The sequence below is a fragment of the Stenella coeruleoalba genome, assembly GCF_951394435.1.
Source record: "Stenella coeruleoalba genome assembly, chromosome: 14".
NCBI lineage: Eukaryota > Metazoa > Chordata > Mammalia > Artiodactyla > Delphinidae > Stenella > Stenella coeruleoalba.
The window spans coordinates 78,718,831-78,742,829 of NC_137160.1; the positions used below are offsets into that span (position 1 = coordinate 78,718,831).

General features: G+C 40.5%; 1 protein-coding gene across 7 annotated transcripts in view; it reads right to left on the reverse strand.

Annotated features, from left to right (window-relative positions):
* Positions 1–1,492: 1,492 nt before the first annotated feature.
* The window catches only part of TAOK3 (TAO kinase 3), a 188,587-nt gene continuing 166,080 nt past the window's right edge, over positions 1,493–23,999 (reverse strand). For all 7 annotated transcript variants that reach the window (XM_079942082.1, XM_079942078.1, XM_079942081.1 and 4 more), the window contains 6 exons: positions 23,531–23,659; positions 19,689–19,892; positions 12,206–12,445; positions 10,218–10,430; positions 3,843–4,025; positions 1,493–2,827 (listed from right to left, as the gene is read on the reverse strand). In XM_079942082.1, coding sequence (XP_079798208.1) covers positions 2,666–2,827; positions 3,843–4,025; positions 10,218–10,430; positions 12,206–12,445; positions 19,689–19,892; positions 23,531–23,659 — 1,131 coding nt within the window. In that variant the 3' untranslated portion in view covers positions 1,493–2,665. The remainder of the gene's footprint in view (positions 2,828–3,842; positions 4,026–10,217; positions 10,431–12,205; positions 12,446–19,688; positions 19,893–23,530; positions 23,660–23,999) is intronic.

Below are 23,999 nucleotides of genomic sequence, written 5' to 3' on the forward strand. Positions count from 1 at the left end.
TAAATATTCATTGAATGAATAGTTGCAAATCAAAGGTAAGCAGCCATTATAATATTTATGACAAACCTATAACAATTCTTTTAACTCAGGAGAGTTTTGTATATGCTGGAATAATACCAGACAATGGCTCTCTGCTCCCGTCCCAGTACTTCTTTTATACCTGTTCTCTTGCTACTATTCTGGTTCCTGTCTATTCTCCCTGCCTCAGGTACTAGAAGGAGTTGGAAGACTTAGTCTGTACCAGGTGTCAGGAGCACAAACCCACATTCCTTCTGATAACTCTACCTTGGACACATCACTGACAAACTTGTGGAGAGGGAACTTTTATAAAGAGCAGCACCTATAATCTCACAAACATAAGGCCTTTACACAAGCTAGCTAGACAGTTTTCACTACAGACAGAAGTGGATGAAATAAACTACAAGAAGTTTTTCTTACTGATGATTTAATGTCCTTTTGAGTGGTAGTGTTACTATTCTTAGGTGTGTGGGTTCAGAAATTGGACAGGTCTCGATTCAGACTCCACTCCATTTACCCTGGTCTGAGCTTATTTCCTCATCTACAAAATGCTTAGTGTAGAGTTCTATCACATGGTAAGCATAATGCAATAAAGGTTATCTATTTTTCATGGATAATTATGAGTCTTTTCCAGCCCTTTCCAATATTACTTCTGATGTACCTAATATGGAAACTTTAACGACCTAAGCTGCTCAGAAAACTGGGTGTTCACTATTAAAGCCTTTACGGTTGGGGTTAGCCCATGTTAATAATCATTTTGTGAGTTCTGGAGTTCACCTCTCTGGGTTAGTCTATCACAGTGAACATGACTCCTCACATTTGTCTGTGATGACTGAATATCCTGTAGAATTCAACTGTGATCTTCAAGTCATCATGCTAGAGATCAATTTTCAATGACTAGGACTCAGAACCCTAAGAGAATGAGATCTTACTGAGATTGTCTTGACCCCAAAACCGTTTCCTAGAAGTTACAGATTTTACTACCTCATTGTCATGTACATAAAGTTATTCTAATAAAACCTGACTATGAGGGGTGGGGGAATCTACTATTACAGTAGGATCATTTCAAATATTTGGTTATAATGCCTTCTTCATAGCCTGCTTTTTTTAAGGTGCCTCACTTCTCTCAGCAATACATGGTCCTAGGACTGGCACATTGTGGGTGCACGTGCGTGCACGTGTGTGTGTGCACGTGCACACATGTGCCACCTTCTATTCTTAAGTGTAAAAAGGTGCAGTTGACCACTTCAGACAGTGCAACCCCATCTTCAGCCCTGCAGAAGAACTTGGAAGATGCAGCTTTACCTGAAAATCTTGAATGGTTCTTCTTGAGGGGCCATGGAGAACAGCTTCTGGAGGGCAGCTCTCCCTCTGCATTAGGAGCTGATGAACCTAGAAGGGAAACTTCCTGCTACAATAACACAGCAAGGCAATGTGATGAACACTTTTATTTACAAATATAATTAAAAGCTCTGACAGTTATCATGCTCTTCCTTGGAACCTGAAAAATGTTTTGTTTTTTAAAGTGCATGCAAAAGAAGTAAAGCCTTTTTTTTTTCATCATTTTTTATTGTAAGAAAATACACAGTTTGAAAGTGTGAATAATGCAATATTTATGACCAAGATATGGGACTTAGGGAGGGGCAGGGAAATAAAGAAAAAAGATCAAGATGATCTGATTGAGAGACAGTGTTGAACTCCAAATACTGAATTGGAAAAGGAGGGAGGTGGGGAGGACTGGGAGGAGGGAGTAAAAAAATTTGATCAGAGAAACAGTTAAAATACAATATGAAAATAAGTAATACCTCTCCTTAAATTCCTTCTATACACAAAATACACGATTTGCCAAAGCCCAATTTGTGCTACTGGGATTCTGTGAGCTCCTTAAGTGTATTCACATCCTCTGCAACAGCAGAAAATGATTATGATACAATCAGAATATGCTCAAGACAAGTTAAACTCTTGCCAGCAGGTTCTTAAAAATCACAAGATCTCTTCACCCCACCCACCCCCCATTCCCCAAAAAAGTATTAATATGTCACCACTGATATGTACATCACAATTAGTTTCTGTAAAATGTATCAAATTTTCAATCTTTAATAAAACTTTGTTTTTTTTTTAATTCCTGATGAATAAATACCAAAAAAATAAAATAAAATAAAATAATGCAGCAGCTAGTTAAGGTGTAAGGCTGCGGATATTGTGTCTCTCTCCCCCTTGGCATTTATTATTATTATTTTTGCTTTACTTTCACAGATTGGTGGTAATGAGTGATTGCTTAAAGCAATATACATCCACTTTTTTGTTGTTGTTGGTTTATTGGTTTTGTTAAAACTGTCTCCAAAGTTTTCACTGAAACATTTTGAATCACATCGATACTGTGACGTGTACTATGAATAGAAGAGATGGCCAGGTTTCAGCCAGCACTGAAAATTGACACGGGAGGGGGGAGGAAGGGGGCCCCTGATGGAGTAAGAATAAACAGGCACTAGTCCGACACGATGTCAGTAAGAGTAAGAGAGAGAGAGAGAGTGAGAGCAACGCCCGTTAAAATGGGGAATGTGGTTTTGCAGGGTCTGAATTTTTTTGTTTTCTTTCTTTCTTTCTTTCTTTCTTTTTTTTTTGTAAATGGCAAAAAAATTTAATCTCATCTATAGTCCTCCTTAGGAAAATCTAATGTAACCAAATTCCCAAATCCCATTCTGAGGCTCTCCATGTCAAAAGTTTCAATCTCTCGCTCTTGCCTTTCCAATAGGTACTTTATTCTCTCGCTGCGTTCCTTCTGAAGGGCAGCCAGCTCTTCTTCAATCTGAAATAAGCACAATGAACAGTTCTTAATGGAAAGGAGTTCCCAACAGGCATATATATACACATAACATGCACACAGATGACACACGCAGGAACTAAGAGTAAACTAGTCTGGGGCAGGCTGGGAGAGTCCTGTGATAAATGTTGTGTGTCTAATCCATCACATTTAAAACTTTCTCACAAGAATAAAAATGTTTGGGGCCACCTGGGGCCAGCATTGCCATTCTAGCAAGCCAAGCAGCTGGGCCGATCTAGGTCACTGTCCTGTCTCAGCAGGAGATGGCTCGGGAGAAGCTAAAAGACACTCAAGCACAATTAAGTTGTGCTGCTTTCCCAGAGAGAGCCCAAAGCCCCCTGGGTCATTAGCAATTTAGTTCTAGAGCAGGAAAATAGTCTCTCACGTTGATCTCTGGGAACTACCAGAAGAAAGCACGAATAACTGGTTAAGCAAATACATGCATAACAGCTCTGAGATGCTTTATGACATCTTTTCTACTTCATATTCCTCAGCAATATCTAAAGCAATGAATATTTCAATTCTGATAACATTTATTATGCATGGCAATATCAGCCTCTCTTCATTTTAATTTTTTTTAAAGAGCCCTGCTGGTGATTTCTTTTGGTTTAGAAATAGCTGAGAATAAAAACTAAATCTGTATTTGGCCTCACGACATTCAGGGGCCACGCTATCAACTCACAGTACCTTTCATACGTCAAATCAACTACCCAGTAACCCGTGTCAGTCCTCAGGCTGTGAAGGTGGAAGGTTTCCGAACAGAGTAATATAATAGAGAGAACTTAGGCTGTGGGATCAGATTTATGCAAGTAACTTAATTAAGCCTTTTGAGCCTCAGTGTCCTGTCTGTGGAATGGGGACTATGCCTACCTCTCAGGGCACTAGGAGTATCAAAGCAGGTATGAGGGGAACAGCGCCTTTGTTAAATCGCCCGGTACACAGGCAGAGCCACGCCCATCCTCTACCCAGCGGTACAGGACCCTTGACAACACGCTCATACCTTCTGCTCAAGATGTGCTCTGCGCAGAGACACCCTCTGCTCTAGCTTCTGGAGCTCACGTTCATGCTGTGCCTCTGTCTGCATCTTGATTTTGCTCTGGTAGGCATTGAGCAGCTCCATTTCTTGCTGGAGCTGTAGCCTCAAGGCCTGGCATTCTGCTTCTTGAGCCTCATCTAGCCGTAACTGCGGGTACAGAAGACATACACTGTGATTCGCTCCTAGCTTACAGAACTTGGTGACTACTGGAAGATGCTTCCTTGTTTGGGCTGAAACAGGTCTCTCAGAAAAACAGATGCCCGGTGGGGGGTACTTTCAGAGTTAGGAATCAAAAATAGTACATTCTGCCCAATGGGCTACAAAGTTCTAAAAACACTTCCTTTTCTTAAAACATTCTTTCTTAAGAAAACAAAAACATTCTTAAGGAAACCTGGTTTTCTTAAAACCACACTTGCAGGAGTCAGGAAGGCTCCACACTCCAGCAATTAAGCCTGTGGGCTTTGGAGGCAGACTCCTGAGCTGGAATTCCAGCCCCACCATTCACTTAGGTGTGTTACCTCGGCAAGTTAATTAACATCTCCAAGTCTCATTTTCTTCATCTCAAGAAAATAACAATAATAGTTCCTATTGTCTAAGACTGGTATGAGAATTAAATGAAAGAATTCATATAAAATCCCAGGCATAGTTCTTGATGTATACCAAAGGGTCAGTAAATAGCCGGTGTTATCACTATTTTGACTAACCATTTCCATATTTACATATCTTTAACCCCCAAACCATTATACATTTAGATATCCTTAGCACTAAAAAAAATGAGTCCAATCTCCATAACATTTGAGGAATACCACAGTACCATTACGCTCCTAGCAAGTAAAGTTGGTCCCTATAACATTGGCTTTACTTTATCCTTATGGCCAGCCATCTAAAACTCAAGTGGTTCAAAATTTCCTCCCCACAGAAGGTAGCCTTGATAATCTTACGGGGTGTATTCTGGTTTGAAGCAGTGAAATCCAGATAAAGTTTTTCCCTTGCTCCCTGTAGCACCTGTACTTTGTATTACACACCAGGATACTGATCCTGTGTGGGGAATGGACCAAGCCAGCCAACAGAAATGCCAGCCTTTCAATGAGCACAGTTGAAGATTTAGGGCCATTAGCAGGACTGTATTCAGGGATGAAGACCCTCCTGTCCCACCAGACTTGGTCTGGTCTAGATTTAGCAGGCCCTCAGTTCAGCTGGGAACTATGAGATTAGAACCCTTGAATTAGTCTGTCTACCCTGAGTATATCTGCATGTTTCCATTGAGACCACTTTGCCAAGATACCTATTCTCCACCTTAGGCTGCCTTCCCTCTTCTGTACAATTTGTGACAATAACATTTCTTAATATCTTGATAGTTATGACTTTTTGAAATGTTATTAGAATAGTTTTAGAAAGTTATTTGCATAGTGTCTTCTTTAGTGCTTTGGAGAAATATACTATGTCAAATGAACACAAAATAAATAATGGAATCATATTTCCAAGGTACTTTCTAATAATTAACCCTAACCAGCTTTCACTAAAATCCACTAGAGAGGATGCTGCTCTTCTCATTTCCCAATGAGAGATGAAGGGAGAAGAGACACTAGACACAATGAACAGCCAGTCTGCAGCAGCAGCAGCTTCACAGATAAATGCCAAAGGGATTACTGGCTCCCAAGGAGATTGCTATCGATTCCCTCTTGATATGGGAGGTTTCTTACCAATAAAGGGAATGAAAGTCTATTCTTTTCTACTTGGCTTGGTTAATTGTTATGAGCCCTGGCCAAGTGGGTGAGAGGCTCATTCTACAGGCAATTTAGACCACTGAAAACACCCCCATCTTCTCTTATTTCTGGCATTCTATTATTAATGTCAGTAACTGTGTTATTCTGTACCAGCTCTGACTCTAAAGAAGTGCCAGTCTAGAAATCAGGGGATATTCCAGTATTTGGTATTCATCACCCCCCAAAGTTGCACATACCAAATCCATTAAAAAGTTTTATAAAAGTATAGGTAAATATCATGTCTGTTCCCTCTATTGGATTAAACTCAAGAAAAGGATGTGACAGAAGCAGCATAGTGGCCAGTGTAGTAGTGGCCAGGCATATACGCTAACAGGGTCTCCCCAAACAGGGTTCAAATCGTAGGTCCACCACTAGCTACGTACCACTAAGTGACCCTCTAAGTCAAGAGTTGGTACACCATGGACCAAGAGTCAAATCCGGCTTGCTGCCTATTTTTGTAAATGAAGTTTTCCTGAATGGAACACAGACACGCTTATTCATTTATATATTATCTATGACTGCTTTTGTACTACAATAGCTGAGTTGAGTAGTTGTGACAGAGACTCTGTTGGTCCACAAAGCCTAAAATATTTGCCACCTGCCCCTTTACAGAAAAAGTTTGCCAACCCTTGCCCTAAGCAAGTGACTTGACTTCAATAAACCTCAGTTTCCTCACATGTAAATTAGGGTTAAAAAAGTAACTACTTCAGGGCTTCCCTGGTGGCGCAGTGGTTGAGAGTCCGCCTGCCGATGCAGGGGACACAGGTTCATGCCCCGGTCCGGGAAGATCCCACATGCCACGGAGTGGCTGGGCCTGTGAGCCATGGCCGCTGAGCCTGTGCGTCCGGAGCCTGTGCGTCCGGAGCCTGTGCTCCGCAATGGGAGAGTCCACAACAGTGAGAGGCCCACATACCGCAAAAAAAAAAAAAAAAAAAAAAAAGTAACTACTTCAAAGGTCAAAGGGGTTTCACAAAAATGAAATAACACTTATAAAATTCAACAGTGCCTGGCACGTGGTAAGCGGGCAGTAAAGGACTGCCGTAATTATCATCTGTACTTTTATCTCCTCCCTGCCTCAGAAGGAAGGGTTATTTCTTTCCTTTTCTTCAAGAGCAATCATGAACCTATACTCCTGAACCTGTTCTCTCGCATCTTATATAACAAACATTCATTGAGCACCTGTTGTATGCCGGGCATTGTAGCAGATGCTGAGAATACAAACATGAACAAAACCAAAATCCCATCAACCTTTATGTCCCTACCAACTCTCTCCCCTTCTCCTTACCTTTAACCCCTGTCTGCACTCTTCATTCTGTTCCTACACCTCCCCTTCTATTGCTCACAGGAGGGTCACTGATGACCACCCTGGAGGGGTCCTTATCTTGCCTGTCCTCCCAGCGACATCGATATTGTGGACTGCCCCTTCCTTCCAGAACTCTCTAGTTTTCTGAGACACCACACCCTTTCGGTTTTTCCCTCCCTCCCCTCCTTTCCAGCTACTCCCTACCTTATTGGGCCATTACATGTGGGTGTTCCTCAGGACTTTGTCTTGGGCGCTCTTCTCCCTCTAACTGCCCTTCCTAAGGAATCTCATCTATTCCAAAGGCTTCAATTACCATCTTTATGCAAATGACTCCCACATCTACATCTCTATTTCAGACTTCTCTTCTGAGGTCCAGGCTAGCTTATCCACTCTACACGAGGTATCTGCATCTGGATATTTCCCAGCCTCAAGCTCAACATGATTAATATTAACTAATCATATTTCCCTTCCCACTTTCCCAATCTCCAATTCCTTTTTTACCATATAGATAAATGGCACCATCTACCATTTTGCTCAAACTAGAGACTGGGAGTCATCCTCACCATCTCATTCTCCCATTCAGTCTGTTACTAAATGCTCCTAGTTCCACCTCCTGCCTAGCTCTCAAACTGAGTCACTTTCTGCTTCATCCTGACTGTCCCCTCTCGAGTCTGGCCACCACTCCCTCACACCCAGGTAAAGGCAGCAACCTTATAAATGATCGCCTTACACCCACGCTTGTCATCTCCCAGGCCATTCTCCACGTGTCTCCAGAGTGATCATTCAAGAATGCAAATTTGATGTCAGTCTCCTCCTTAATACTCTTCAATGGCTTCTCACTGTCTTTAGGATAAAGATCAAAATTCTTAAGAAGGCTTACAAGCCCCTGTATGATCTTGTCCCCGTTTACCCCTCTCATCTTATTCTCATGTTAGTTTCCTCCTCATTCTCTATATTCCAAACACAATGGACTTGAGTTCTTTAAAAGTGCAATGGTTTTTCCCATCTTTACAAATGTAGTTCCTTTTGCCTAGAATGTGCTCCCTACACTGCAGCTTAAACAATCATTGTGTCTGAGAGGCCTTTCCTGACTCTCCAGACCAGCCTAGCTCTCTTGGTTTACACTCAGTGGGCACACTGCCCTTGCTCTGCTGTTACACATAGACTTCTCCAACGTCTGTTTCCTCCACTCTTCTATAGATTCCATGAAGACATGATCGATGACTGTCTTATTCACCACAGTATTCCTGGGTGCCTGGGGCACAGTAGAGGCACTCAATAAATACTTATTGGATAAATGAATGAATGAATGAAATACGCTGGCTCTGATCCTCAGCTAAGGGCATGTTTAAGCCTTTCCCAATTAATCGAAGACCTCTTTTAACTGTCTCTTCCTCTAGCTATAGCTCTCTTTCTCCTTTTTTTCACTGACAAGAATCTGGGGAAAGCAGTCTCACTTACAGTTTCTATCTCATTTTATAATCACGTTTTCAATCTACTTAGAATGTCTTCCATTTCCACCACTCCACGGTCTGTGACAATGGACAAAGCCACTGCTGGGCCCAAATGGTTTCTCTGCAACATGTGAAATCATCAACTAGAAAGTTTTGTTCTGGCTTCTGTGACATACTCTCTTTTGAGGCTCTGACCCCTGGCTATTCATCTTCTTTGGTCCACCTTCTACTCAGTCCTCAAATATTGATGCCCACAACTCTGTCCTGAGTCCTCTTCCTCTTTAATACTATCTCCTATCCGTAGGAGATCTCAGATATTCCGAATAGCTACAACTGCCCCCATATAACAATGACTAACTTTTTGATGTTAATCCTGACACCTTGCTGAACTACAGATTTTCATCTCTGTACCTCTCTACCTAGATACCCACAGAGCTCAGATAATGAGTCAAGTATCTTCTAGACATCCATCCAAACTCACCCCTCCTTCCACTTTTCTATCTTGGTAAAAATCATGACCTGTTCCACTGTTATCAAACCTACCTCTCAAATTGGTCCCTAAGTTCTATCTATTCTACTCCTAAATATTTATCAAATCCTTCTCACCACTTCCATTAGCATGTTCTCTTAGTTCATGCCTTCATTTTTTTTTTCCTGGACTATTATAATAGCTTCCTAACAGGTCTCCTTACCTATATTTGCCACATTACTGCCAGTATCTTTCTATAGCACACATCTGATCCTGTCACTTTCCTTCTTAAAATAGGCTTTAGCAGCTCTGTATTGCTGACACAATAATGTCCACACTCCCAGCTTTGAGGCTCTGACCCCTGACTATCCACCAGCTGCCCGTTATACTCCTGCCATATCAACTACTCGTTGTTTCTCAAACGTGCCATCCTCTTTTAGGCCTTTGAGTCTTCATATATACTGTATCGTCTGCCAGGAATAACTTTTCCATTTCTGCTTGTCTGATCAACTATTACCCTTTAAGATTCATCTCCTTGTGAAATCTTCACTGAATAAACAGGCAAGCTCCCATCCCTGGCTGCCAAGACCTTTATGACGTCTCCATTTTGGGCTCCCACAATCCTCCTCCTTGAACTTTGGGCTCATATCAAAGTTCTTTCAGTCCCCAAATGTACACTATCCATCTTTTGGAAAAGTGTGTAGGCCCTTTTCCATGGAACCTGTTTGCTTCAATAAATTCCTTCATGCTTCTTGGCTCTTGCAGGGAAGCATTCCCTAGACCAGACTAGTTGTTCCTACTCATCCTCCCATAGCCTCTGTCACCTACCACTTCAAAGCACTTTTATGTTTTATTTTTATTGCTTAATTATCTGACCTCCTTACTTGACTGACAGAAGTGTGAGGAAAGGGACCACTGCCGTCTCTCTAGCTCATCACTCTATCTCTGAGCCCAGCAGAGGGCTGAGCACAGATGTTCAGTAAAGGTTTACCTAATGAATGTGTCTGTGTGTCTATTCATTTGCGCCTGACATTACTTGTGCGATCTTTGATGAATGAGAGTATGATATTACATGCGATATCTATCACATCTTGCCCTCAAAGTCCCTATGTGCCACAGGTCTGATTTAGCATGTATTCCTCAAGTTCCATCTTATAAGACACACTCCAGCAAGTATCCGCTCTGGCTTGGCTTTATTCAGCGTCGTCATTTCCTTCAGTTCTTTGGGCAGAAAAACACCAATATCCTAAATGTGCGCAAGAATCATCTTGGGACCAAAAGGCTGGATCTTGAATTTTCTTGATTCCCAAAGCTCTTGAAGCCGTGGCACCGAACCTAACCACTTACCGCTTGAGAGGCCATCATTTCATTTATACTCTGTTCATACTGCTCTGCCAAAATGGCAAGTTTTCTCGTCTGCTCATCTTTCAGTGTCTTTAAGATTGTTTTGTGCTCATTCTTTGGAGTAACTTCCAACTGGTGATTCTTGAGTGCTTTATACTGTTTGGTCTGTACTTTGCAAGTGTCCTGAAACTGTTTTTTAATTTGCATTTCCATGGCCTGTATAGAAAAAGTGACAAAAGGAAAATAAAGACACATTAGTAAATACAGAAAGCCTTCCATTCTCATGATACAATATAGGTGCTGAGACCAACTGTCTTTTGGTGCAGTGACCCACGTTACTAGTCAGTAATAATGAAAATAATACATGTGTCACAGACAGGTGTGAACTCTACCAATACTTTGGGTTTTGTTTGTTTGTTTGTTTATTTTAACATCTTTATTGGAGTATAATTGCTTTACAATGGTGTGTTACTTTCTGCTTTGTAACAAAGTGAATCAGTTATACATATACATGTATTCCCATATCTCTTCCCTCTTGCGTCTCCCTCCCTCCCACCCTCCCTAAAATACTTTGGTTTTATATCAAATGAACAGAAGTAGTTTTGAATTTACAAATAGATTTTTAAAAATGAATTGTTACAAGATCACAACTCTAAGAAGACTCTGGAATACTATGAAGCTTAGTTTGTTAAAAGATTGCTCATTATTTCAGTGGTTTCCTAGACAAAATCTTCAGTGTTTTCTATTGTTTGTTGCCCCTCCCCCTCCCCCTTTAACTGTTTTCCTCCACTTCCAAGTAAGAAAGGCGATGGCAATGTATGAGCCATCTCTCACTGCTCTGTGTTTCCTTGAAAAATCAATAAAGGGCAACATTGGATTATACTTTATATCATAACCCATTTCCACTACTTGCATGTAGCAATATCAAATATGCATTTTTTTTTTTTTTGCATCACACGGGCCTCTCACTGTTTTAGCCTCTCCCGTTGCAGAGCACAGGCTCCGGACGCGCAGGCTCAGCGGCCATGGCTCACGGGTCCAGCTGCTCCGCGGCATGTGGGATCTTCCCGGACCGGGACACGAACCCGTGTCCCCTGCATCGGCAGGCGGACTCTCAACCACTGCGCCACCAGGGAAGCCCTCAAATATGCATTTTGGCAAGGATGAGGTGGGGTTTACTATTATAAGCCCAGAAGGCATTCCATCAGGTTGCCTGATAGTCACATGTACATTTCATGAACACATGGAGGGTGTTTTTTTTTTTTTTTCATGGAGGGGTTTTGATGACAAGGATCACTAATTAGACAGGTTAGAATCTGGCTAGAGAGGAAGAAGGCCAGTGCGGTTGAAGTTGGCCTTATATCTTTGTCAACACTGACAGTGACTCCCTTGACAAATAGCAATGGCTTAGTCCATATAGTTTGTTAACTAGCAGTCAGCTAAAATTCTCTGGAGGTAGTGCAGGCCAAAGGAGTTCCGTATTTCTAGTGCAGGGATAATAAATGTCTGGCATATCACTCCCAATTCCCACGCCCAGGACAGATGTCACTAATAAATCATACCTTCCCTTACTAAGTGTGGATGTGGCTTCAGAGTCTTTCTCAATAGAACAGCACTCACGGTAGCTACAACCAATTCTGACTGGCATGACTGATACAATTTATCTGCTACATTCCTGTCAGGTAACTTCCTCATTTCCTGGGATTAGAACCATGGACTGCTATTAATAATTTTAGAGAGGGAAGGTCATGAAGGGGTCAGAGAAATTGCATAGATACAAAGAAGAAATGGAGAGATCATATTGCCCTGCAACATCTCTTTAGGAGTCTGTTATACCCAGACTCTGGAGATTCTGATTCAGTAGCTGTGGGGTCCTGAAATTTGTAATTTTACGAAGTTTCCCAGGTGACTCTTGACAGTCATCCAGGTGTAGGAACCATTGATCCAACCTGGCTGTGTCCTGGAGCATAAGTCGGGAAATTTCCTCTCACCTTTAAGTTTTTTGGCTGTTGCCGAAGTTCCATGACATGCTTTCTGTGCAGTTCCCTTTCTCGCCTCTTATTGTACTCCAGCTGGTTTTCCAGTTCAGTCTGGTGCTGTAGCCGGATCAGATCCATGCGGAGTTTCTGTAACGTGTGCAGCTGCCTGTACTCGAGCTCTCGGGTGGACTCGTCGTGCCGGATCAGCATGGCATGCTCCATCTCCTTCTGTGTCCTCTTTTTATTTAGTTCCTGCATTCAGGAAGAAAAGATACACGGAGAGAGATGAATGGAGACAAACTGGAGGGAAGGCACCACTCGGTGAGGGAAGGCAAGGAATGGCACTATTAACTGTCTCTTAATTAAGCCCGTTAGTGTTTGGCAGCATGACTTAATGAGACTAGATGCACAATCCCTGGAGACAGAGGTTCTGTATGTGGATCCATCACTTTCAAGTTGGGCAACTTCACATCCACCACAATTACTCTACCCGTAAAATGGGATTACTGTTATTCTACCTGACCCCTTCTTACCTCACAGGGCTGCTGTGAATCTTAATCAGGTGATGTGTTATGCATGGGTCTAAATAAGTGTTTCCTTAGTTAGGCCAGCGGTTCTCAATCCTGGCTGGCTGCCCATTAAAATCATGTAAGGAAGCTTTTAAAACGTAAGATGCCTAAGTCCTATAACCTGAAATTCTGATAACTGCCTGGAATGGGACCCTGATGTCAATAGTTTTAAGAGTTCTCTAGCTGGATCTAAATATGCAGTCAGAGTTGAGAATCGCTGGATTAAACTGATAATGTCTGCAGTGTTCCTAGTTTTCTGGGAAACACCCTGTTTTTGCATGTATCAGAAGTAGGCCAACTATCTATTTTTCAGAATCTCAGAGGTCAGGGCTCACTGGGAAAAAGCAGATGAGATCTCTCCCCTTTCATCTTTTCCATTACCGTCTGTTTGGTCATTTCTAGATCTAATCATTCTGTTCCTCCCAGTTTTACTCATGTCTTTCTCTCTCTTTTGTCGAAGGGGGAAAGAAAGGAAACCAGGAAAAAAAAAAAGAGGGAGGAAGTTGGGTGAAATTTTTTCATTCCCCAGTTCAAGAATATTTCCTAAATGGCACTATATCAAAGATCTGAACCATGCGCGCTCTGGGTACATAAAAATATTTACTAAGCCATCACTCGGTGCTCAACTTGCTAACACTCTGTTTAACAGGGAACTGTAATAGACATTTATTGAAGTATATCCTCAGCTCACAGCAAACTGAATCAATCTATCTTCTCTCCTGGGAATTTGGATTCCGGGACAGTTAATCTCCATGTGGCTAGAATTGAGGGGCACATAAAAACAACATATGTGGTAGCCACCCGTTGCTATGAGGGCTGAGGATTAGAGAAAGCTGGGCTTCAGAGCAAGAAGAACGAAAAAGAAGTGCAGGGAATATACTGATGCCCAAGTTCCTGACTGGTTCTAAGCTCTCCTTGTAGGTCCAGCTGTATGACTGCTACTGGGTTTTATGAAACGTTCCTATAGCTCTGTAGCAAACCCCCTGGTTTTGGTTTAAGCCAGCTCAAATAAATTTTAGTAACACGCAAACAAAAGAAGCTTGATTAATACAGGGAAATAAGTTTTATGTGTAAAATTTTTTTTAAAAAGTGCAAGGTTGGAAGTGATATTAAAAGAGGTGAAGATTTTATGCTGTAAGATTTCCGAAAAGGGTGTTATTACTACTAGTTAAGAAGGGCAAGGAAAGTAGAAAGCCCTTGAGCTGAACTTTAAATCAGAACAATAGGGTGCCTCTCTTTTCCAATGGCATCTGCTATGGGAGAAAATGCAAGATCATTTTCATAGAGATATCAGTAACATTTGTGTACTGGCATGGTTGAGAATATCTTGCATATTTGAGCCTTCCGGCCATTTGAAGAGAAGTCCTTTAAACAGCACAGCATCTGTTACTGGAGCAAAGTTGTTAATCATTCATTTATTTATTCATTCAACAAACATTTGTTGAATACTTCCTATGTGTCAGGCACTGTTTTAAGCACTAAGAATGGGGCAGTGAACAAGTACATCCCCACCAAGGGCTTATTTTCTAGTGGGGAAATATCTGAAGTATAAATGCCATTTCATTTGTTATAAGGAGTAAAAGATAACCTCCAGAGGATCTCCCCCAATCCTCTCTCGCGTTTTTCTTTTCCTTCCTTACCTGGTCCATCAAATGTCTTCTTTTAAAAATCACTAATCGGCCCCTAGGTGGCACCAAAGGATGGTGAGCTCTTCTCAGAGACTAAAACCAAGGAAAGCCCTTTCAAAGGCTGAAGATTCTGTTCCTAGATCACTCTATCATTTTCAATCTCTGAGGACCAGGAGTCCCAATATTGGGCATTTATACATTCCACACATTTTCCTAAATGGAGAATTTCACACTGAGTCTGAGCTGTCCAAAGCCCAGAAACTCACAAGGGGTTAAAAACATAAAGCAAAAAACACTTTCAGAAGAAAATGAATGCTTCTCTTTGTGTTTAATGGAATGCTTAAGGATGTTGACCAAAGAATACCTGCATCAGAATTACCTGGAAGAAACCAGAGTTCATAACATGCCATCCAGGTAATTATGATATATACTAAAGTTTGAGAATCAATGGAAAAATAATTCAAGGTGTTGAGTCAGTTTCAGCTTTTCCGCTGACTCATTATGCATGGCATTGGGCAAGACTTTAAATCTACATTTTAGTTTCCTCAGGTGTAAAGTGAGGATAATATCAGTAGTACCCATTGTGAACTACCATTCTTGTGAAGATGAAAGAAAAGACCATAAGAAAATGCTTCGGGATATATAAATGTCATTATTGTTTTTCTGTATTCAGAAGTGAATATCTGGCATATAATAACAAATCTAGATTTTATAAACTATTTAAAAAGTGACAGAAACATGATACTGAAATGGTTTTTCTATTACAACTGCAATAGAAATTACCTTTAATTAATTACCTTTAATTCATACATCTGAGTTGCTGAGATGTAAGTTGGTAAGCTGCCTATAATATTTTACACCATGGGATAAAAACATTATTCAGCTTATTAAGAGCCCATTGCTGTACCTACATAATAATGTGTAATGTGCTTTCAATTTTTAAAGTGATTTCATATATTTTGTTCAATTCTAGTTGCAACCCTATGCAGTGGTTAAGAATTGTTAGGATTTACCCCTTTTATATATGATAGTAAGGCATTTGGGAATTGAGAGGCCAACAAAAGATCATATAATTTCTATAAAGTAGAACTGAGGCTGAAACTCAGGTTTTTGGATTTTCAATGTTTTCCACTAAAAATGTTCAGATGAATGGCTTATGTTTTCCTGTTTTATGCTTTTTCAGTCTGGAATACTATATTCTGAAGAAAATTCTTCTGCTCTATCTGCACACCATGCAATGGTTGCTTCATCTGTACAAATGACACAATATACAGTAGAGCCACATCATATGCACTTCTAGCTTATATACATTCAATAAAATGAGTTGAGCAAAAACACAAAAACAAATTTCATGGTACAGGTGATTCTGCCCACCAGTGCATTCCATGTATATACGCCTTGGAGGGAGCGTGAGATGAGAGGCACGTGGCTCACGTTCCCCTGCCCACATCACATACAGTGAGCATCTCGCCAGGCTGGGTGTGAGCTTAGGGTTGAAACATACATACAACATACGGCCATGGTCATACACCATGGCCAAGAAACACATTTCCATACACATCATTTGAACCTACCTCCTGCATAAGATGTGGAACCAGGGTGTATTCCCTAATAAACCCTTCCCAACCACGATCCAAGCATTCTATTTAAGTTTCAATGAAAGTACTATTGACTTCTTTAAAAGCAAGTGATCTGACTCAAATAAAAATGTTTGTGTTCATGCCCACCGACACTGAGTAAGAACTAGAATTCAAAATTTAAGTGGAGATGTTGTTAGCGTATGACATTTAATACTTTCTTAGCTTCAGTTCTTAGTTGTGTAACTGGTTAGAAAATAGTGAGCATCTGTGTGTAGTGATGATAGAAGAGGCTCAACTCAGCCTACGGTGATCCTTTTAAATGTTTTCATTAACAAAAAGGACTGGTAATACTCAGTTTTGGCAAAGGTAGAGGAAAATAGGTAGTCTTTGCTGGTGGGAGTTATAAACCCTTAGAGGGCAATTTGGCAATATCTATTAAAAATTTAGGTATATACACTCTGACCCAGAAATTCTACTCCTGAGAATACTATATCCTACAAAGTACTTGCATACATGTAAAAAGATGTATACAAAGATTTTCTCTGTAGCATTGTTAGTAATATTGCATAACTTCAACAAAATATCCAACAAGAAGTACCTCATTAAATAAATTATTCTATAGCCATACCCCCCCCACCCAAATACTATTGATGGTTAAAAAGAAGGAGGCAGAGTTATATGTCCTAGATAGTAAATGAAAAAAATACAAAAGAAGAGAGTTATGAAACAGTATAGTGGACATTTTTGTAGGTTCAGTATCCATTTCCCCTTCTGTTGTTAACACGCTCCTCTTTTTGCTTGAGAAGCTACTCCACCCTATCTGGAATCAGAGACACTATTGAGTAAGGGAATAAGCACATTACCTAATCACGTTCTATCTCTCCTAGGAATTTGAGTCTTAAGCTGAAATGATACAAAGATGAAACACGGCTGGAGGAGGTACATCCAAATGGCAAGGTCTTGAGGAATGTCCATTAGCTCTTGCCCTCTAGGTCACGGAATTTGCTTTCCCCGCTTGATTCTTCATCTTTTCCAGCTATGGGTCTTCAGCCCATACCCTTCCAATAAATTCCTTTGCATGCTATGTCAGCAGAGTTTGTTTCTATTGCTTGCAAATCAAATAAACCCACTGGTACTAATGTAATCTTATTTTTGTAAAGTTAAAGTTATATATAATATATAAGCTGTACGTGTGTATACATGCATACCTGAAAAAATCTGGAAATATATCTGCCAAATTAATGGTGACTGTCTCAGGGTAGAAAGTGGGTGGGATGGGATTATCAAGCACTTTTCACTACTCAGTATTTTTCTATATTTGTCTTTTTTCAATGTTCTTTTATTACTTTTGTAAATAGAAGAAAAATACCTTTGAACATTTTCACTGAGGCAGCTCTGGAATAAGACTAAACAAAGAAAAAAATCTAGACTCTTAAGAAATAAACCTTGGTATAGTTAGTTATTCTTCACTCCATTGGTTAGAACCTGATACTTACGAAGTTATGAATGTGGTTTCTATCATTTTTGGGAATAATTATCTTCTATAGCTTTTATTGGCACTAATTGCCCCCTTAGCTTCGGACTTCTTCCAAATACATGACACTAGAATAAAAATAATAATTGCCAGACGAAAAAGAATCCCAAATACCTTGTTTCCAACTTGCTATTGGACTTTTTGATTTGGACTTTTTAGCCTTCTAACAAACTCAACTTGTGTTGTACTGAATTAATCAGTTTCTTATCAATACCTCTCTCTAAGCTTCTCCATTTCTGCCCAAATCTACATTTCCCTAAGTCTTAAACCCTAGAAATAACTTTAATTCTACCCTCATCTTTTCTCTCATATCCTATTGTATGCCAAGTCCTGTTTATTTTATACTTCAAATGTTTAAAACCCATCTCTCTTTTGCCAGCTACCACCATTATCTTTGTCTATACCCTATTCCTACCACCTGATCTCTTTGCTTCTAGTTTCTTCCCTCTAACTGATGTTTCTCAAGCTGTTTTTCCCCTATTACTGTCCCCATCAGGAGCCTTTTTAGACTTCCCCCTTTCCAGATCATCCTCACCTCTGAAATGTTAACACCACAGATACACTGTATAGCTTTTCATGTACTATGGCCCTTCAGAGGGGCACAAGACATTGTAACGTAATACCTAAGACTCCCTCCCCCACAAGAACCCATTTTTAACGGACCCCCTGGGGGGGCAATATTGCCCCCATTGACAATGCACGCTCTAAAAATCAATCTGTGCATCACCACCAAACTGGGCTGATCTCTGTAAAGTAGAATTTTAGCCATATCACTCACTGCCTGGCTTGAAAATGTTTAGTTTCTTTCTCTTCCAATAAGATGAGATAACACAGATAGAGCCTGAGCCTGGCCCATGATTACATGTGTTCAATAAATTTTAGTTTGCTCCACCCTTTTTTCCTCCCATTTGAATACTGCTCTCCAAAAAGCTTATACCAATTCACATTCCCATTAAATGTGCCTGAAGGGCTTGTTTCCCTCATGCAGGCTAACCCTTGATATTTATCCAACTTTGATGTTTCTACCAATGTGCTAGCTCATTTGAGGGCTTCTCGGATTACTCCAGGTCACAATGATTTCCTACTGAACTTTGCATCTGCAACCGATTCACATTCTGTATTCCTCATCTCAGTGAATAACATCATATTCGTCCAATTTCCCAAATTAGAAACTCTGAATTCATTTTTGACTCCTCCTTCTTCTGAAATTCTCACAGCATTTGGTTTGAATTACTGTCAGTTCTGCTTCAGAAATGTCACTCAGATCTAATCTCTATCCTCACTGCTTCTTCCAGGTGGAACTAGAGAAAGAGCATCCCTAACTGACCTCAGTGTACTTTACTTCTCACCACTCTAGGCTACCCTCACACTGAGGCAATAATTCTTCAAAATAAAGAACTCTCATTGTCATTCCTCTGCTTAAAACCCTCTCACGCCCATGCAACTGCCTTCAGGCAGAAATCTAAAAGTCTTGCCTTAAGAATCAAGGCCCTCCATCCTGCTTCCCACTACTCCTGTTCTGACACTCCACTCCACACTCCCAGAACACTCAACTCCCCATCAATCACGGAGTCCTCCAAGCCCTTTCATGACTATATGCCTGTGAGAGTTTATTTATATCTATTACTAAACCTAACACATTACATTGTAATTAGTCTGTTACATGTCTGTTTCCCCTCTTAGACTTCGGGCTACTTGAAGGCAGGGAGGATGGCTTCTCAATAGCCCTGGCATCTCTAGCACAGTGCCTGGCACAAAGAGGGCACTCGTAAGTGCTGGATGACGGAATGAATTAACATAACTGTAGAGCACCATTATGTTATTTAAGTGTTTCATGGAGAGTCACAAAAACGCAAGTCTTTGACAAACAGGCTAAAAGCAAAAATTCTCTATTCTACTTCTTTTGATTCTCCACTGCATGCTATGGCTTATAATAGGTGTTCAAGAAAATTCTATTACATTTACTCGGAAAGGTTGATTCCTTGTTCTATAAATGGGCTTTCTCTTATCAGTGGTAAATTCATTCCCTGGCACTTTTGTGTACCTACTTTGAGTCTGGCACAGACTGCACTGATGCCTGTACAGGTTAAGGATATAGGAACGGACAAGACAGACATGGTCATGGTCCTCACAAAGCTTACTGCTTTTTAAGTCAGTGACAGTGGTTATGAACAAAATAAATACCTCCCGAATGTTCTGCTGCTCCACCTCATGCCGCTTGATCATTATTTTCCTCTTGAAGAAACGACAGTTTTTATCGTAGTACAGTCTCTGCTGAGTGAGAAGGTGGGCTTCCTCTTCAGCCTGTGTGTGCTGCAAGTTCTCTTTATGCTTGGATATCCGCTCCTGCTTTTCTTTCTTGGGTGTGCTATGGTCCTCATTCATCTCCTTTACAAAAGCAGACAAAAACAAAACCCCAAAAAACATGCCAGTCTCATCAGGCAAAAAGAAATATAATAGCTCATTGCAATGCAGATTAAATTATTTTGAAAGCAATTGAGAATGTAAGGTCAGAAAGGCTTGGTGTTGCACACACACTCCCCCCCACCTCCCTTTTTTCTTATCAATTGAGAAGGAGACTTGTTAGTTTTCATGTCTTTGGCTTCTCATGCTCAGAAATTATGAGTTCACTCATTAAATCAACACACACTTATTGAGTTCCTATTGTGCAACAGGCACTGTGCAAGGCACAAGGATACAATGGTGAGCAAAAGAATATGGTATCTGCCACCATGGGGCTTTACAGTCTAGAATCAAAAATCAATCAAAGAACCACAGAAACGAACTGAAGATTACCGTGATAACTACCGTGCAGCTGAAGTACTTGGTTCAAAGGATGCTGAATAAAAAATATTTGATCTTGGTAACAGCTAAGCTGAAATTTGAAAAATCTGTAGGAATTAACCAGCGAGAAAGGAGAGGAAAGAATACCCCGGGCAGAGGAAACAGCCTGAGCAAAACCCTTCGGGTGGGTCAATGGAAACATGGTACGATCAAGGAACCGACAGGAGGCCAGGGTGGGTGGTGCAGCATGACATGAGATGAGGCTGGACAGACAGGCAGGACCATTACCGGACCTTACAGGCCAGGTCAAGGGCGCTGAGTTTTGGCACAGGGGAAACGCATTTTATATACGTGTGGGGGTGTCATAACGAGGCGTATTCGAAAAGGACGATTCTGGCTGCCACATGGAGAACAGGATGAAGGAGGCAAGAGCACGTCCACGGAGACAGCTAGGAAGCTATTGCAAAGGTCCAGGCGAGAGACGATCGGGGCTTAGACAGAGGAGGTGGTGACAAGATGGAGAGAAGTAGGCAGATGTCACAGACAGGAGGTAATGCTGCAAATGTCACTAGTTTGAATTTCAGGAATGAGCATTCTTTATTTGATATTAGAGGGTAAATACACCACCTATATTTTCAAAAGGAGAAAGTTCATAATTGTTTCAGACCATATGGGTAAAGGGAAGAAAGCAATAAATCAGAACAGTTAAGAAGATGTTAGTCTATGGGGGAAGTAAGAAGACCACTTTTAGAGAAAGTACAGGGCACCCTTCTTTGTTCATACTGTTCACACCCACAAGCTGGACCTATAATACTTGGTTAACTACTCAGTTGAAATCTCCTTTAATTACTAATAGCTATTTTACTTGATGTTTTGTGATGTGGCCATCACACACTACTTAGATTGTTTTTGCACTTAGCGAAGAAGTCTTTGTAAATCAGCATTCAACTTTGCTGTTCCAGTGAAATCTCAAGTGAAATATTAGAATCAATGAGAGCAAGAGCTGTCTGCAGCACGGAGTAAGCTGGGATCAGCACAGGAAGGCTGGCGGACTCATCTCTTGATGCTGTGACTTTAATCCTAGGTCTGGCATTAACCACTGTGTTGCACACCCAAATTCAAATACGATCATAAAAATTCACTCCAAAATCAAGGATAAATTTCTGGACCATCATCATTCTGTATTGCCCACGCCCCTGTCATCTATCAATAGTAGGGGTAACGGATATTGTTTTGTCATCCCAAGGACGATATCTTTTATATCAATATCTAAACATACATGCCATTTTCAATAGTCTGAACTAAGCTTTACTTCATAAGGAGTAATACTAGCTTTGCATAGAAAGGCTTATAAAGGCGATCTTAAATTGGCTGTAGGCTTGTTTTTCTCCATGAGCATGTTGACGGTCTTATACATTTAGGCCTGTGGTCTCTAAAACTCATAAAACTGAGTATGGTGAACCAAAAATAGCCCTATTCCTGAGGACAGAGTGGGGACTTTCGAATGCTGTTCTGTGGGAAAACCTTCTAAAGATGGAGTTCATGCAAATCTCCAAATACCTTAGTGGTACAAATGCTCAAAATAGTGGCTGCAGCCATAAAGTATGGCCTCCAGAGCATGAGTGAACACATAGAGTTAGAAATAAGAAAATCTTCAGTTGAGAAAATTCCAAAATTTCTTATTGAAAAATCAAGGTTATCTCTGTGATCCAGCAACATCTTTCTATTATGATATAATCATCAAGATCAAACAGTAACTAAAAGAAAATGGAGAGCATGTGAATCTTCTTGGTTTGGCTATTTTTCTCTACAACCTGGTTTTCTAGACCTTACAGTGTCAGAGATTCTTTCCATTCTGGCAGTGCAGAGCAGATACAAATTTCTGTTTGTTCCAACAATTACCAGTGATTCATCTGGGCAGGGCAAAAGATCCTGAGGCTCACCCCAACCCGCTTGCTTTCACTTCCTAATTAAAAAAGAATTGGAGAGGAATCTTGCTAAGTCCCATATTGTTAACTTAGAATATGAGCTCAAATGAATGATTTCATACATTAAATCAATGTCCCATCTGAATGCTATTAAACCTTAATACACTACTAGTCCACAAATAAGAAGTCCTAAGTCTCATGAGGAGGAAAGTCTATGGAACTGCAGGCAATTCACCTGTAAGTACTGGTAAAAGGAGAAGTGAAGAAATTTGAGCTTTAAGATCAAACTGCAATTCTTCAAGGGGACTCTCTAAGTCCACTAGAGGTCGTCAACCAAACATTCAAGAATTAGTCACTCATTTATCAAATATTCACATGTACCAGACACAGGGATACAGTCATGAGCCAAGAAAAAAAAAAAAGACATGGTCTTTTCTCTGACTGCTTACTGTCTAGTAGGGTAAAATAGCTCAAATAATCACTAAAAAAAAAAAAAATATATATATATATATATATATATATATTTTCCAATCATATATATATGATTGAAAATTAGTGTTGTAAAACCAGAAGCACCTGTCTTGGTCAAGGCAGTCAAGCAAAGGCTTCCCTGGGGAAGTGAAATTTAAGTTATGGTACTAATAAGCAATCCTTAGTCTTACAAGGAGGTTGGGAAGGGACTGGAAGTGGGGGTGGGGAGACCACCCTGGTGGAAGGAAGAGTGAGAGCAAAGACGGTGGAGAAGGTCAGAGCTTGATGCGTTTGAGGAGCCAAAAGCGACCACAGTGGCAGAAGCAGCACTAAGTCAGGGGCGGGGTAAGCAGGTGGGGGGAATGTTGGTGTGAGACGAGAGTGGAGGGGAGGCAGGTAGCTGACCACATATGAACTTCTAGTATTTTGATCTATCCTAAGAGCAATGGGAAGCCAATGAATATTAAAATCATGAAGTGATATGATAAGACTCATGGTTTGAAAAGACCACTGGCTGAAGTGTGGAGGACAAACCAGAAGTAGGCAAGAATACTTTAGAGTTAGGCCAATCAATGGTTTCTGAAGTGTGGTGCGTGGACCAGCGCCATCAGCATCACGTGGGAATTTGTTAGAAATGCACATTTCAAACTTCACCCCAGATCCACTGAATCAGAAAATTTAGTGGTAGGTTAGCAATCTGTTTTAATAACCACTTCAGGTGATTCTACTGGAAAGTTTGAGAATCAATGGGTTACACTATTGATCACAATGTAAGACGAAGCAATTTTAAGTTCCAGCTGTTCTAATGGCAACTTGATGACTACAAACTATCGGTATTCTTACCTCTTTTATTTTTTCCTTACAAATCTTATATTGCTTCTTCTGACTTTCTAAGAAAGTTGTCAAGTCTTTCTTCTGCTGGGCCAAGATCTGTTGCTGGAACTTCTTCTCATCTGCTGCAGCTACCTTTGCCTGATAAAATAACAAATGTAATATAGGATGAATTGTTCTTCATACAGAATTCAGCTGTCTATATTCTCGAATGCATTAAAAGAGTGCAAAAGTATTTTTGAACAAACAGTGAAAACACAGATAAGTAAATGCCTGTTTTGATTCTCCTGTATCTTAAACAGACAAGAAAAAAAAAATTGAAATTTTTACCAGTGAAAAATATATTCCCAATTATGGAAAAAACATGAAGGTAAACCATAAACATGTTTTATTGAACACATACAAAATACATGGTATGAAAGGTGAACTAAGGATTATAATAAAAGACTTTTATCATATTGTTGGTGGCCTAAGGGTTAAA